General features: G+C 33.8%; 2 protein-coding genes across 2 annotated transcripts in view; one reads left to right on the top strand and one right to left on the bottom strand.

Moving 5' to 3' along the window:
- The window catches only part of LOC142339098 (elongator complex protein 4-like), a 323,966-nt gene that overhangs the window by 254,891 nt on the left and 52,117 nt on the right, over positions 1–16,958 (top strand). The gene's annotated exons all lie outside the window — the stretch shown is intronic.
- LOC142339747 (uncharacterized) lies at positions 2,234–11,014 on the bottom strand. The gene is made up of 4 exons (XM_075390000.1): positions 10,832–11,014; positions 7,671–7,785; positions 4,050–4,126; positions 2,234–3,508 (listed from the first exon to the last, which is right to left on the bottom strand). Exons 1-4 carry the CDS (start codon positions 10,984–10,986, stop codon positions 2,359–2,361), a joined length of 1,497 nt encoding a protein of 498 aa, XP_075246115.1. The 5' UTR covers positions 10,987–11,014; the 3' UTR covers positions 2,234–2,358.

Below are 16,958 nucleotides of genomic sequence, written 5' to 3'. Positions count from 1 at the left end.
CTGTGCAATCAATAACACTGCTTCGAGCAAAAAAGACGGTGAACGTTGGATATTGATTGCTCGACTCAACAGAAATTACTATTAAGCGGATTTTCTGGCTGGATCAATAACACATTACAAATTTTTAGGTAAAAAGTACCAAAAAAATACATCGACCACTCCAGAATATGCAAAATGTGTGTGGATTCTACGATATTTTTGCGGCATTTCAACTATTTAAGTTCTTCCAAACCAACTTGAAAAATACTCATGATGTGCACGTGTTAAATTTCATAAGTAACTCTATGTAGTAGTGTTCATTTTGGTATTTAATAAGCTGAAGTTAATAAATTCGATAGTATATGTTTCTCGTAACTGTTTCTCGTGAGATTTTTAAACTCCTTTATCGAACTTTATTAACCACTCGGCTAAGTGTAACTTAATGTTCCTTGAAATTTATACAATTTATTGTAACTGGTCGAGTAATTTTGTACTTTGATGCTCATCATTTATACTGTGTCTGCAATTTTATACCATTTCAATTCATTTTTTTCGATCAGTTAACTTTGTCCAATTAATGAGCGCGCAAAAGACAATTGGTACAAAATTTATTCAAACAATTAGGGGAACAATCTTTGCATTTGACCGAAAGCTTAATGCCAAAATTTAACATATCACATAATTACCACTCAGATAATTAGGGTAATTAAAAATCCACGCCAATTAGTTTCACAATTTAAAATGACCTAAAATTTGTAAAAACAAATTCAACATGTCACATAATTACCCTTCAGATAATTAGGGTATTTAATTACCCACGCCAATTAAATATTCTATTGTTCTCAAATAAACTCTTAATAATAACACAAAAATTATTATTAACCCCACAAAACTTCAGCCAATCTGAAGCCTCTCACCACCTACCCCCCACAACAACACTGACTATACTACTAGTATATGTGCATGCACAAATACATTCACAAAGCCTATTCCCTATCTTAATACATGGTGGCGGCTTTAACTAATCTTAATACATGTCGGCGGCTATAACTAATCTTAATACATTGCGGCGGCTATAACTAATCTTGATACACTGCGGCGGCTATAACTAATCTTAATACATGGAGATTCTATTCCTAATCTTTTCACATGTAGCCTATGCCTAATCTTAATACATGCAAATTATACCCTTATTAATACATGTGAGAGGCCCCTCACTCCTGGAACGCCGCTATAGCCTATCTTAATACATGTGGACCTCATCCCCCGGGGAGGGTGGCACACTATATTTACTACTTTTCTCTTTCGGCTTAATAAGATTTCAGAGCACATATATATTAACGTTTATTTCATATTACAAAACATGGAAAAATTGTCGAGTACATTATGGAGCAATAAGCAATGAGAAAACATAACCGACTAAATGTCTCAAGAGTTGCTCTCTCAATAACTCAAGTTTTTCAAAATTCGGGAACATGAAAAAAAATTGCCTAAAGACCAGTAAAGTGTTCTGCTGAAAAACGTTTTTATAGTATTGAGGTTAATCAGAGAGCTTTTTCTGGAAGACTTTAACACAAAATTCATGTGAGAAAATTTTGAAAAGAGAGAGTTATTGAGTTATTGAGAGAGCATTTCTTGAGACATTTAGTCGGTTATGTTTTCTCATTGCTTATTGCTCCATATTGTACTCGACAAACTTTCCATGTTTTGTAACACAAAATTCATTAGACATGTGAGAAAATACTGAAAGCTCTCTCGAAAATTAAACGTCCTTATACAAAAATTAATATTGATAGTGCTTCAATTAGCCAAAACACTCATCTGGTGAGTTCTGATTTTAATTATTTAATAACAAAACTGGTTGTCTACTTTCTAAAGAGCCCTGATATACATAAATGATAATCTGCTAAATGTTAGCCCAATCCGGTGTTAATAACCCCAGGGACTATTCTGCAATTGAATACGAATTGAGTTTCCATTATATTCTGTCAATTTGTGATGACGTTGAATCCCATGACATGCATGGTAGGAAATCGTGACAACTGCTATTATTCATTCTCAATAAAAAACAGTTGGCAAGTATTTCTGGTTTTTGAGTTCACCGGCCAATCGCATGTCGCCAATTGTAAGTAAATCGCTTACGGTTGATTTCCTTTTCAATTATTAGTGGAAAACATTATGTTCAGTCTAAACATTGATTTACTACAACATAAAAAATTGAAGGTTGCAGAGTTGTTATTGCGGGAGCGTCAGGTTTGATTTCAGAGGTGCCTAAGAATCATATTGGTTTTAGATGAGCCCTTTCCAAGTATAAATATGCATTAACATTATGAAACTTGAAATTTAAAAGAAAGTGTCTAAAATGGACGGAAAAAACACTCAGTAATTAATTGGTTTCTTCTGGCACGTTTGCATGGTTTGAAATAGTTTTCCAATGTGAGGTATTGTTGACACTTGAGTTAGGGTGTTTTTATTTGTCTCTCTTGTTTTGTACACTTTCTCACATACTCGGCAGTGTAACAAATTGTACATTTCTGATCTCTCTTCTTTTAAAACTTCGTGTGTCAGACGCCACTTGTGATAAGCAAAAAATTCTTCCTTGTTGCCCAATAAATCTGACAAATATTCTGCTACTCGGGAATAATTTTCAAAATCGGCTATGTGAATGAAAGATCCGGGCAAAATTTGTTCATAACTTTCCCGCCATCCGTTCACGATTGGAATTGCGTAATTAGCCAAAGCGTTCCCAAACTTTTCCGTAATATAATCACTGCAATTTGAGTTCTCGAATGCAAAGTAAAATTTGCATTTACTCAACTCGATTTCATATTCCACAGATTTTCTCGTTGTAAATCCATGATCGATGACTTGTGTTTTGTTTACTTTTGGCATACAGTTCCTAAAAGATTTTCCCCACATGTGTGTTTTCACTGGCAGTTTATTTATGATTTGAGACCCGATTCCAAATCTGTCATTATGGTTTCCACATGCTGAAACCATCCAACAGAAGTCTTTGTCTTTTTTAAACCAATCATACTTTTTCTCTATTTGTGACATTTCTTCAATCGGATTCTTTTTCTCGATCACACCAAAATAAGAGTCGCGAAAAGTTGCTTTTGGCGATAGCGCCGCTGTAAAGTTGAACCAACTTTGAAACGCGTCATTTTTGGTAAAATCGAATCCATTTATAGATGATTCCATTCCTCTAGCAATCCAGATTTGTTTTGGGTCTCTTTTGGTTTTGCCCCCGACCAATTTTTCAGCTCTACTATAAGCTGGGCCTCCGAAAGTCATGATCGCGGAATAGTTAGCCCAGTGATGTTTCCCAGCGAACCCATCTTGAGTGACAAAGCAGTCAAAATTTGTACCACAGAAAGGTGCATAATTAATAGGGCTGATAGAACTCTGGTGGTAGGAAAAGTAGAGTAGCGTCACAGGGTCTGGCTTCTCGTTTCCTCCCACTTTCAAAGGAGTGTACGGTTCTATTGGAAATGTAAATAGCCTGGCTCTGTCCGGATATGGGACATCCCTAAACAAAAATGGAGAAAATTTTAAGAAGTGCGGAATGTTTTTGGCAGCTAAAAGGAAGTATCTTTTGCTTACAGGAAAAAAGGGAAAACAAAGTTTTTGGAAAAAATTTTACTTTATCTGATTTCTAATGGTGAGAGATCTAATAACTGCAGATCGCTGCAATTTTAGGGCATCCTGGCTGCAGATACATTGATCAGTATTATTCCACACTCAACTCAAAGGTATAAAAATTAAGTGCGCGAGTGATAAAACATTCTGAGGTTGGATCTTCGTTGAATGCTACTCACGAAAAAGATATATAAGTCTATTTTTGATTTCTTCATTGTCTGTTTCAACTAGTTTAGAAACTAAACTACTTTAAAATTATTTGGCTTTCAAAAAGTTTTCATTGTTTTTTGAAAATTCTGTTGTTATTTTCGCCATTCCTTTTCCAAGAAAATTTCAGACTTCATTTTTAACGGATGGATCATAATAATTAGTTCACGTAGCAGGAAAAAAGCGTAAATATGGCGCACATAAAAGCATGATCTGGGTCTTACGTGGGTGACAAGGCAGGTATGACTGGATCAGGTTTGGCTTCTTCTTCCACTCGCCCACTGGTCCTAGTCCGCGGCCTTAAATTGAGACAGAATTAACAAATCACCCATGAACACAATTTTTATCGCAAGTTTGCCTTCTGCTTTGAGTCCTTCCCAAGATAAGGGCCGCAACCCATGAGTAATTTGTATATGACTACCATGTGACCGAAGGAGGCTAGAGGTGTAAAATGTCCTCTACACCCCATAACATCCCATGATGGTTATATACACATATCTCAAATACTATTTTAATCTAAACCACAATCACATATGCGCATTAACATTACCTTTTTGAAAACCACATCTGCTGAAATGAGTGACAAACCAAACATTGCGGACAAAATGTGAATAAATCGGAGCTAAATTCTTTAAATCATTGATGCTAATTTTTACTGACAGTAGCAATGCGTAAATTGGCGACTAATTCCCCCAAACCAAAGGACTAGATTAGAGTAGGTGACGAGTGCAAACCAATACCCATGGGATTATAGGATTACAGGTGTAGAGGTATAGGATTATATATTTTTTCGACGATTAAACATTTAATTGACAATTAAATTGGTTAACATAACGATAGTTATGAATACAGATCAACAGTTTATGAATCTCAGTTCATCAACGTTTTTTATTTTCCCACTTGTAAAATGTTTGTTTTTATTCTCCCCACTTTGGTCAGGTAAGAATAAAAATATTAGAACTGCACATTAATAAAGCTCCCGTTTGCTGCAATCGTTTTGGCGGCTCGTCATATAAGGACCAATCTGGACTCTTCTTAATCTGAATTGGTAACAAAAAATCTGGCCACAAAGAGCGAGTCAATATCATTGAGGCAGAACCTTTGATCATATCTGTCGACAATGATTGCAACAGTAATTGATCAAGCATCTCCCCTTCGATGGGTCGAGCACCCAAAAAGCAAAATAGTCAACTAGGGAGCCCGTGCCAACAAAATTGCCGCTGTTCACCGAATAGTGGTGATTGACAACGATTGCATGAATTTACAGAAAACGACAGACAACACCTGCGCTTGGAAAGAACGGTTTTAACTTAACACAGCCAACCGCTTGACTGTTTTTTGAAGGTTGCCGATATTCCGCCAAGGACTTCAATTGCAAGGAGAACAATTTGACTCCAGTTATTATCGTGGAGGCAATATTTTTGTTCATCTGCCGCATTAACTGCGTATCCTGCCTTCGCAGTCGCATTAATGAGAGAGTTAGATTGCAGCGACGAAGTAACAGCTACATCAAATGCAGCAGGTTTACCCGCTTTCGAAATCGGGTCAAAAATGTCTCCGGGACATGATTGGTTTTCTGGAATGAGGTTCTTTTTTTTCACTACCGGCGAGAGATTCGCAGATGAGCAAGCAGACAATACTGTTTTCCGAATCCGGTCATGTCTTGCAATTGCTTCTCCTTGAACGTGATGCGCAATGGCATGATCCCCATAGATGTCAAGAACTCCTGCTTTACAGAGCGGGCACTTCCTTTCGGCGTCGTAGACAGGGACACCCAACCTGTACTTTGCACTAATTCTAAAATCATCTGGTGCCATATGAAACCCAAGAGCTGCAATGGGTGGAGCAGACACTCAAGCTCCAGCATGTCGAACAGACATTGAGAGAAGTCGGGCGCATTCTCTCTCAAAAGCTAGATTCTTATTGACACATTGAAATTTTTCAAGAAGCTTTTTCAAAATTGAAATTATCAAGAGCTTGTTGGATCGCCTTTTGCGAACACCCAACTTTGATAGGGTTTTGCGCAGGGTTGCTTCAGTCCAGGATTCTTCTGGAAGAACAGTTCCAAGGATATTCTCAAGTTTTTTATGTTGCTGGGCATCAAATTCTTTTATGGATTTAATAACTGAACTTGTGGGCGTTTTAAAACGTAAAAATACACCAGTTTGAATTCTCCAATGCAGGGCACACTGAGGGTCATAAAGGCAGTCCAACTTTTCAAAAAGTACCTTTTTTCCCTATCCTTTTGTTGAGATTCATGCAGAAAAACTCTGGGGTTCCTAACGCAGCTCCAAGAAACTCAAGGCCCAAAATGTCATTTCGTTTTATTCTTATATCCAGTCTGTCTAAATCCAATGTGGACCGCAGTTCGCACTTATCGACTCTGACGTGGAGGCCGCGATCAGGTCCGAGCTCGCATAGAAGATTCCAAGATCTAATGAGATCGTCCTCTGAGCCCACCAAGACACCATCATCTAGATACCAGGAATGTTGTTGAAGCTCTGGCAAAGGTTCCTGAATTTTTTCTATAATGGGCCAGAGCGTCAGAGGAAAAGCAAAGGGCTCAATGGGTCACCTTGCTGAATACCGCTTTCACTGCTAACAACAATTTTGCCATAGAATAATTGGCTGTGTCGTGAGTAACAGAAATTAGTAAAAGCAGCAATGCCAAGCATTGAATTCGAAATGGTTTTCAGTATTTCATTGCGTTTTATGGTTTACCCTATAGCTCTAAACCTCCTTTGGTCCCGTGGTAGTCATGAACACATTTCTCCCGAGGCAAGTGTTGGCAAGAACGGCGTCCGTCTGGGACAGGATTGTGGGGGTTGAGACCAACAAACACTCTGTACTGACCAGACCAAAAAATCAATGAATTTACTTTTTGGCATCATGATGTGCAATAGAGTAAAAAGACACAATAAGTCGAAAGGTAGTGTTTTGAGAAGTGAATTAGATTTTAAACATTAAGTAAGTAACGCACAGTAATACAATGTTAAAAGTTTGCTTTAACGTGTCTGTTGAAAGTTGAAAATATACCAGACCATTGTCCACACTGAACAAATTATAAACCAGATCCTAGACCACTGTTTGCGCAAACCAAAAAAATCCCTGAGTGAGATCCTTAGCCACACCATTCCCCTAGCTTAACAGACCCTAGGCTGCACCCTCCCCATTCGAGTTTTTGGGTGATTTTTTTTTGTAAGAATTGCGGTAATTGCGGTGAATGCGGCGAACAAAAATATTTCACCGAATTTCACCGGATTTCTTAAACCGCTGAAATCATCGCATTCACCGCAAAAATTCACCGCAAATATCACTGCATTTCTTACAAAAATTCATCGCATCGACTTTTGTGGCAAATTAATATCAAAAAAGCGGTGAATGCAGTGAAACAAAAATAATTTACCACATTTCACCGCATTTCTTAACAAAAATCACCTCAAAATTCACAGCATTTCTTACAAAAATTCACCGCATTCGTTTTCCAACGTTTACTTAATTTCACAAGAAATATGATATCAGTAGGTGACAGTTTGCGCAGTGGAATAAGGAGTTGAAAACATGCAGGAGATAGCGAGTTCGAACCCCTGTATGCAATTAAATTTTTGTAAGAATACCGAGAACGCGGTGAAAGTAAATAATTCACCGCGATTCACCGCGTTCGCCGCAAAAAGATGTAAGAAATACGCGGTGAACAATTTTTTTTCACCGCATTTCACCGCATTTCTTACAAAAGTTCACCAAGAAACCTCGAACTGGGCTAGAGAACTTTTAACCGTATTCAACAAAGTCTGGGCTGCATCTCAAAGTACTAATTTTCAACTAGTAATTTTAGGCACTTAACTAATTTGTGGTTTCACAGCTATAGATGGTGGCGACTGGGGTTGAAATGTGATAAGATTGGAGTGATAGCTGTGTGCTCCTTCTTCTGGTGAAGCAGTCTTTACATCTGTCGGCCATCTGGAACACAGAAAAATACAGGCCAATACAGGTTTTAAATTGCGCAACGTTTTCAGTGTCAGAGGTTAATACCAGATAAAAATTTTCAGAAAAAAAACAAAATCAATTAGTTGATTTTTTAAAATTTTGAGGCAACCATATCGAAGACCATATTTATCTATAGTCTTGCTCATCATTGTCAAGAAGTTCATGAGCTGTGAAAACTCTCAAGGAGCTCTAAAAAATTTGAAATATTAATTTGGTTAGCCGAAAAGTTATAGCAAAAGTATAAGTAAGCAAACGAAGCAAAGATTTTAAGCAAGCTTACGTCACTCTGCAGAAGTCAGTTCAAATCTGGCTTACCATTTTGAACCACAACATCGATAGAAAGAAAGTTCTTAGCGACTTGACGCAAAGTCAAGTGACTAATACATCCGGTTGATTATCGTAAGCCTTTCAGGGCAACCTTATAAAAGCCATATATGGAGTTTACGGTAACTTGGCAACTATAGATATCAATAAAAAAAGATCAAATTAATAATGATCGAAAAGTTCTTAAAACAACCATGCATTGCACAATGAGAGGATTAAAAATCATCAGAACAAATGAAAAAAAATCAAACTTAATTGCATCTTGAGAACCATATCCAAGACCAAACATATTATTGTGATCATACACATTGAGTCATACGTATGATGCCATGTAAAACCATAAGCTCCAATTTAAAATAAACTAAAGTACAAGGAGAACTGTTAAACAAGCAACCTGTCGCTACATAAAGTTTTGAAAAGAAAAACAAAATGAAATAGTTGATTTTTTGTGAGTTGTGGCAACCATATCTAAAACCATAAATATGGTCTTGCATATGGTTGCCAAGAAACTCTCGAGTTATGAAAACTCTTAAAGTTTCTAAAAACTATGAAATCTCAAATTGGTTATCTGAAAACTTAAGCAAACTTACGTCACCCTGCAGAAGTCAGTTCAAAATTGTAAATCATCACATGGTTCTTGATAGACTCTAGAAGTTCACAGAGACCTTAAGCAAAGTCACGTGACTATTAGAACGGGTTAACTTTCGTAAACTTTTCCTGGCAACCATATGAAAGCTTTATATGGAATTTTTGGTAACTTGGCAACCAAATAGGTGTACATAAAAAAGTCAATAATGCTCGAAAAACGCTTAAAAAACAAACACTGTACTCTGAGTCAAGGAAAACACATGAACAAATATGAATAAAAATTAAAGGTCGTTGTACCTTGAAAAACAGATCCAAGACCACACATTTTTATGGAACCATGTTAGACCATAATTGGCCGAGTTAAAATAAACAAGAGAATAAGGAGAACTGTTTGACAACCAACATGTGTTTACATAAAATTTTGGAAAAACTAAAATCAGTTAGTTCATTTTTCAAGAACAAAAATCCCTAAGTTCTTGCTTATGGATGCCAAGAAACTGGTGGGTTGTGAAAACTTTTAAGTAGCTCTAAAAACAATGATATATCAATTTGGTTAGCCAACAGAATATAGCAAAAGTTTAAGACAGCGAACAAAAAAAAATGTTTGTCTCTATCACTACACTTTTTTCATCGAAAAGGTTTTTTTCAAAAAACTATTTATAAAGTTTTCTCGAGAACTGCACCACATGTAATGTACATACGCGCATTTTATGGCACTTGTAATAAATTTTAATTATAAATTTATTTAAGTTTTTTTTAAAGATTTTCAAATTTATTAAAGTTTTTAAATTTATTATTTTTAATTTTAAATTTTTAAATAAGACCCACGCGAGAACCATGCCCCATACAAAATCATGAAAAGTACATAATAGATGCCATATAAAAACCATGAAAGATCGTCGAGTAAACCATGCAAAAACGATGTACCAAATAAGAGTTTTAAAAGCACCGCATAGGAACCATATAAGAAACACGTAAACGCCACGTATGGACCATGTAGGGAACATAAAAAAACCGCATGGACCATCTGAAAATTATGCATGGAATTTAAATGATACATACTGCCATAATTCGTGTAAAGCCCTTAAAGCTGCGATTGCTGTATAAGCGATGTATGTGGCGATGCAAAGGCGTTAAATGAACACATGAAAATTATGTACCGGACTCTTGCTTAGCAGGCGACGATCTTGGCTGGCACAGCAGGATCATATAAGAAATTTTTCGCGGCCTGGATATATAGTTCTTGGATTTAGCTCCCAAAAAATGTCAACTCGGACAAAAACAGCACAAAATATGTCTTAAACGTCGATCCATTCTGAAACTGTTGAAACTATGAATTAGATAATAATAATAATAATAATAATAATAATAATAATAATAATAATAATAATAATAATAATAATAATAATAATAATAATAATAATAATAATAATAATAATAATAATAATAATAATAATAATAATAATAATAATAATAATAATAATAATAATAATAATAATAATAATAATAATAATAATAATAATAGTAATAATAATAATAATAATAATAATAATAATAATAATAATAATAATAGTAATAATAATTCTAATAATAATAATAATAATATTGATAAAAATAATAATAACAATAATAATAATAATAATAATTATAATAATAATATTAATAATGATAATAATGACAATAATAATAACAATAATAATAATAATATTAATAATAATAATAATGACAATAATAATAACAATAATAATAATAATAATAATAATAATAATAATAATAATAACAATATTATTAATAATAATAATAATAATAATAATAATAATAATAATAATAATAATAATAATAATAATAATAATAATAATAATAATAATACTAATAATAATATTAATAATAATAATAATAATAATAATAATAATAATAATAATAATAATAATAATAATAATAATTTAATAACAGTAGTAATAATAGTAATAATAATGATAGTACCTGTATAAAAAATAAAAATTTTTTGCAGAGCTGACACCTGAATATATTATATATATATATATATATATATATATATATATATATATATATATATATAAACATAATTAATAATAGCAGAACTAACCTGGAAGAATTTAAGCCGTTAAATTTTTGGTTAAAAACAGTCGGAGCAAAAATTTTCTGATGTAAATTTGATGGAGCTATAGTAATCGTTGATAAAATATTAATTATGATCAAAGACACCAAAACTGGTACAAAAATTCGGAGTTTTTTAACCATCTTTTCATATGATTCCAGTTTACTAGTGAGAAAAGAATGAATTTGTTAAGTGTCAGATGGCTGATTATGTTTACTAACTACTGCTGTCGTTCATTCCGTTATAGAGAGACTTGATTCGGTAATCTAGTTCCTTATTTCGACCACTACTACTGAAACTTGTACAGAATATACAATAAGTAACACGTAATAATAATAAAAAACTGGGATATAATGTTGCTGAAGAACGTGTTCACATGAATAAATTTTAATCGCTTTTGAGCAACACATTTTAAAATAGTTTTTAGCTTCACGAGAAATTGGTTAAACAAGCAAAATGTTCTTTGTGTCTTGAGCTAGATTAAGTTTGAGTTGCAAATCTGACATCATTTGATAGTTGACATCATTTTTCTCCATTTGAAACTACGTCTAGTATAAAATTAACTACTAGTGTCTATAAATGCAATCACCATTAATTTGCAAAAAATCTAAAGCAAATACGTTGAAAATACTCTACCATAGAGGTGTTATATTGGTAATAGTTATTACTAGTTGATAACTAGTTCGATTTTAAATTCCGTTTTATGATAGAATTCTTACAAGAGATTCTTTCACATTTCAATCAGTTTTTGCAGGTTTTGTGGGATTTGGTTTTCTAATAGATCACAAAAAGCATGCTACAAAAATAATTTTAAAAAATTCTTGCTGATTTCAATCAATGAAACACTTTTTATTGCAAAAAACAGGTGCAGTACAATTGACGGAGAAACTGCTAACTTAGAACCAAACCTGTCTTTATCAATCTAGTTAATACGAACAGTGTCGAGAAATGGCTGAGCGCAACTTTGTCTCGAAACTTTCTCTATTTAGTTCAAATTATTCAACTAACATTTTATTTTAAGTTCGTTGTTTTCGTCAATGAACACTGCTATTTAATGTAGTGAACATATAACCTTGAAACGGGGGGGGGGGTTCAAAAAAATTTGTATTGTCACGAGTAAAAAATCACTTTTTCAATCATGAACCAAGAACGCAAGCAAACAAAAAAAGCAAAAATTGCACGCCAATGAGCACCAAGCCCACTTTTGAATGAGTCTAACATTTCACAATATATGCATTTTTGCAAGATTTTCTATGAACGCTTCATATTTCATACGCCATTTTTTATAATTACATTTGAAACACAAAAATTGTTTTTAAGCCAGCAGTCGAGTTAGACATGTTGCTATTTGAACATATTCTTTAAAGTCCGCTACACGAATAAAAGATGTTGGAAGAATTTGTAAAAGCTTTTGTCATAAATTCACAGCCGGTATTGCGCCACTAATCCAAGACATTTCAGTAATGCATCAATTGCACTTAGCGTTCTCGAAAAAAACATAGTAATAAATTACAATTACAAACTCCTATACAACTGTTTCAACAGTTTGTATTTCTGTGATCCGTAATGCTGTGTAATGCAGTTTTTGTGTTTGCACTAGCCCAGAAAGCCTCCTCTTAAAACGTATGAAAATCGTCAATTACAATTCAAATCATATGATGAATTGACCCACCTCATAAATTGTAAAGTAAACGAACTCCGTTCAAACACTAACAATTGCCATTGACATCTAAAGAGAACAAATTTCGTTTTCTTGTATATATATATATATATATATATATATATATATACATATATATATATATATATATATATATTATATATATATATATATATATATATATATGCCGCCAAGTTGCACGTGCAGTTTGGCAGTATGTAAATACAAGAAAACAAAATAGGTGTTAAAATTTCAGACTTTTTATCTGTTTATCTAAAATTTAACGTTAAAATCCCCACAAAGTAAGTAAGTAAGTGCCTTGTTTCTGAGTCAACCATTATGCTGTCGAGATAGCCCTCGACCAACAAAAAAATGGTTTTATTAGTGCTAATGAAGCCAATTGACTGTTGGTCGAGAGAAATCTCGACAGCCTAATGGCTGATTCAGAAACAAAACACTTACTTTGTGAGGATTTTATAGTTAATTTTTAAATATATAGGTAAAGCGTCTGAAATTTTTGAAAAAATATTTAGGCCAGAAACGGTCTTAGTATATCAAACAAAAATGAGTCAACCTGGTTGTCAAACGGTAGAGGTACCATAATCGGCGCAACTTTTTAAAACTTTTTTTCTGGAAACAAAATTTAAAACACCCAGCATAAGAGATCATCACACAGTAGAAGGATCTTTTGACCTCAATGGCAGTCCGCAAATCTGTATTAAAGCAATAAAAAACGCAATTGGAATTGCTTAGATATTTCATTCACAACAAAAAGACTTTAAAAGGATGACACATGCAATTTGAGATCAATAGAAGAAGCTTAGAACTCTTGCCGATAGACAACCTATACAGAAATACAAAAAAGAACACTGAAGCTTCAGACAATGACCACTCTGAAAAATTTCGTATTCGAATATAGAACAAAAAGAAAAATTGGTTTGACAATGAGGTTAAAAGTTTAGCGATAAGAAAATGTTGTCAAAGAAATATGGCAGACACAACTGGACATCCCGAAACAACTGCAAATTATTAAAAACATGTAAAAATCTTAAATCACTCATCTGGTCCAAGAAACAAATTTTCTATCAAAAATAAATGACACGGAATTGGAAAAAAATCAGAAAGCATCCATTCAGCTTTATATTCACTAGCCGGCAATTCAGAGCCCTCCAAATATCTTTTTTCGCAAAAAAGAAGAAAAACTCTGCAAGTTTTTCTCAAACATTGGTTGAATTCAGAACTCAGAACAATTTTTTTGCTATTATTAAAGAAAACCACTGTCCAATTAAGCTTTTATATTAAAGATCTGAGATTGAATTAGAATACTCTATCAAAAACGGTAAAATCAAATATAGCATTGGTTGCTGTAACTTGAATTACATTTGAATAAAAAAAGGCCTGAGGTTTTAACTTCTCCTGTAAAATTATTTTTTAAAAGATGCAAACAAATTGTCAGGTACCCGGATTGTCTTTGAACTGGAAAAGTGATACTGTTCATCAAAAATGTAGAAAAAGACAAACCATCGAATTTCAGGCCAAATTAGTTGCTACCAATTATAGACAAATTTTAGGAGTAGATTTTTTTGATCAAATTCAGAGCCCAAATTGACTCAACACACAGAAAAATGCGTTCGATAGCGTTGCAACTTTAAAACAGGAACTAACATAAAATCTCCACAAGACAGCGACAAAACAAAGGGCAACTTCCTAACAAAAGCTTTTGACACTGTTAATCACGATATCTTTTTGCAAAATGTTTGGGATATGCGCTTCGTCATCCAATATGAAACATTTTAAAATCATTTTTAACCAAACAAAAACTATTTACAGGAACTATTTGGAGGAAAAGTCTAATTTGAATCCCATAGAACTAGGCGTGCCATATAGTTCAAACTTTGAAGCTCTGTTGCCTAATATCTACTTGAAAGACTTGATGGTGTCCTAGAATAAATTAAATGTAATTTTATATACCGATGCCACTGTTGTAAAGAGAAAAATTTCAGCATCTATTAATGATTAGGATCATGACAAAGCCTTAGATAAGTTAATGATTTTCTGATGAAAACGAACTCACACTGAAGGCGGAAAAACGAAAAGCATGGTTTTTTGTGAAGAAATGTGGTGAAGAAATTTTAAAAAATGCAGTGTCATGAATCTACAAAAACAACACAGCAAGTGAAGAATAACAACATTTCAAATACTTGGAGGCTACGGTAGACAACGAGCTCCCTTTCTCAAACCACTCAAAGTATGTGACAAAACTTTTATAGAGTTGCAATATCTATTATAGAATGAGAAATGTATTGCGGGAAACACACAAGATAAAAGCTTTTAGAGCATACATACAACCAAAAGTACAATATGGAGTCTTGCTTTTTGGGTCAACAAGAACCACAGCAATAAGGGAAAGAGACAAAAATATCAAACGTATCGCTGAGAAAGCACTTCAGAGTTACATGCCTATGAGGTACTCAAGTAAACACTTAAAAACGTAAAGGGGCGGTGTAAAATTTCACCAATTTCAAAAATTCTCTCAATGCAAAAAAGATCCTTAAAAAAGAAAACGGTTTATTAAAAACAAGATAACTATAGGTAGAAAACTATTCCAGATTTTTCAATCATAGGATGACACGGGTCTCAAAAATGCATCCCAGTTACTGTTTTCAAAAACTCTTCTTATTTGTTTCATTTTGACTCTTTTTAATCATGCTAATTTGAATGAGACACTTGAGAGCTGGCCATCGGCGCAATAGTGCTCTCCCACAGTCAAGTGATATGAATGTATTTGTAAAGGCAATTTTGAAGATACTGAAAGCATTTTATTATTATCATCATATAACGGTTTTCTAATGATTATTTCGAAACTGAATCTCCATCAATGTTTCACAAGTCTGTCACACTTTTAGTCTTAAAAGCAATTCATTAATCCAATTTTAAAAGATCTTAGTTGTTCATTTCTTTCTGTGAGGAGAATTGCTTTTTTTGCCTTTATGCCCACCCCCCCCCCCCCAAAAAAAAAAACGTTAATTTCCGCTCTGTTGCAGATCACGTTAATTTCGCCTCAGTTACAGTTATCATAGCATAGTAAATCATTATAAGAGATTATGGCTCGGGGTGCAAAAAATATGCCCAAATTGAGCTTGTGGGGGGGGGGGGAGGGGACGGAAAAGATGCAAATATTCAATAAATTTGCCCAACTTTTGAGAAAAATACTCGTTTCGGGGTGTTAGGTATGTTAGTTAGGGATGTTTCTAATCCTCTGGCAGTCAAATTTTGCCCCGGGAGTCAACTAGAGTTCTTTTTGACCATATCCTGCACTCTTCCAAGATGAAGTTTTCCAAAAACCCTGATTAAAGAATAATTAAACCAGTGACCTCTTACCTGAAATTCGTCTTCAGTTACAATGCTGACCACACAAAGGTTTTTAGTTAGTTCTGGTCGTCGCTGGTTCCCGGCAGTTATTGGAACCATTTTCACTGCGTTTGGCTTCCTTACCATATGCTTTTTTATCTCTGTAATAAGCGTTATTTGGTGACTAATAAGTTTGGCTTAGAATAAGACAACCGTATTTGTAAGAAGACAGACAAGATAAAAATAGAAGTTGGAATGGAGTCAAAAATCTATATGAAGAACGGGACAGTGGCAATTCGGATGACAAGAAATTAAGAGTTTCCTGGTCGTGAGGTTAATTTGGACACTACTGGAAACCCAATGAAGATAGTCAAGCTAACTAGATTTGTGTTGTAATAACTAATAAGAGTTAACCCGTCCAAGAATGCTCATTGAAGCACCAAGCACTTTTAAAGCTTCGCTAAAATTGTTTCTGAGTGGGCCAAAACCAGTTTGCATTGGTTATAGAAAGACCCCTTAATAGATCTTGTCCCTAATTTCCTAACTTCCATGTTTGAGGATGGAGTAAAGACCGCATTGTATCTCAAAAAATTTAACATATCGATGCTTGATTAAAAAAAAAACAATTCAGTCGCGTTTGACCTTACGTAACAGAAACTTTGGTTTCCGATCACTTAATATCTGAACAATGTCATATCAGTTAGGGAGCTTAAGCTGCCAAAAAAGAGAGAGAAGGTAAAGAAACACATTCTCGGCAATAATGCTAACTATTTCAAGCAACCGTATTTTCAGATTGATAATTCAAAAAGATTTTTTGGATTGTTCAACGAAAACTTTTGAAAGACTGTTCAAATTGGGTTAAAGTACAAATTTAAACAAAATGATATTCAGCTGTATGCAATTTCTTAGTTCAATTTAGACCATATCAAGGAACAAAAAAGTGAGATTATGTCTAACTTCTCTATTTCTTAACTTATTAGTGACTTAATGTCTTGACTTATTTCTCAATTCGTTATTGTGATAAAATGTAACTTATTTTTGACAATTTTCTAAATACAATTCAAAAATCTAAGATAAAGACCTCAGATTGGAAGGTTCAATAAA

Source organism: Convolutriloba macropyga, chromosome 5 (assembly GCF_964194025.1).
Source record: "Convolutriloba macropyga chromosome 5, txConMacr16.3, whole genome shotgun sequence".
In the NCBI taxonomy this organism is placed as follows: Eukaryota; Metazoa; Xenacoelomorpha; order Acoela; family Convolutidae; genus Convolutriloba; species Convolutriloba macropyga.
The sequence above is the reverse complement of the archived record's forward strand: the minus strand, read 5'-3'. Positions and strand labels throughout refer to the sequence as shown.

Coding starts and splice junctions, on each gene's coding strand:
- LOC142339747 (XM_075390000.1), bottom strand. CDS start 10,986: ATGGTTAAAAAACTCCGAATTTTTGTACCAGTTTTGGTGTCTTTGATC. Junction 7,786..10,831: donor AACGGCTTAAATTCTTCCAG/GTTAGTTCTGCT, acceptor TCTGTGTTCCAG/ATGGCCGACAGATGTAAAGA. Junction 3,509..4,049: donor ATACCTGCCTTGTCACCCAC/GTAAGACCCAGA, acceptor ATTTTTGTTTAG/GGATGTCCCATATCCGGACA.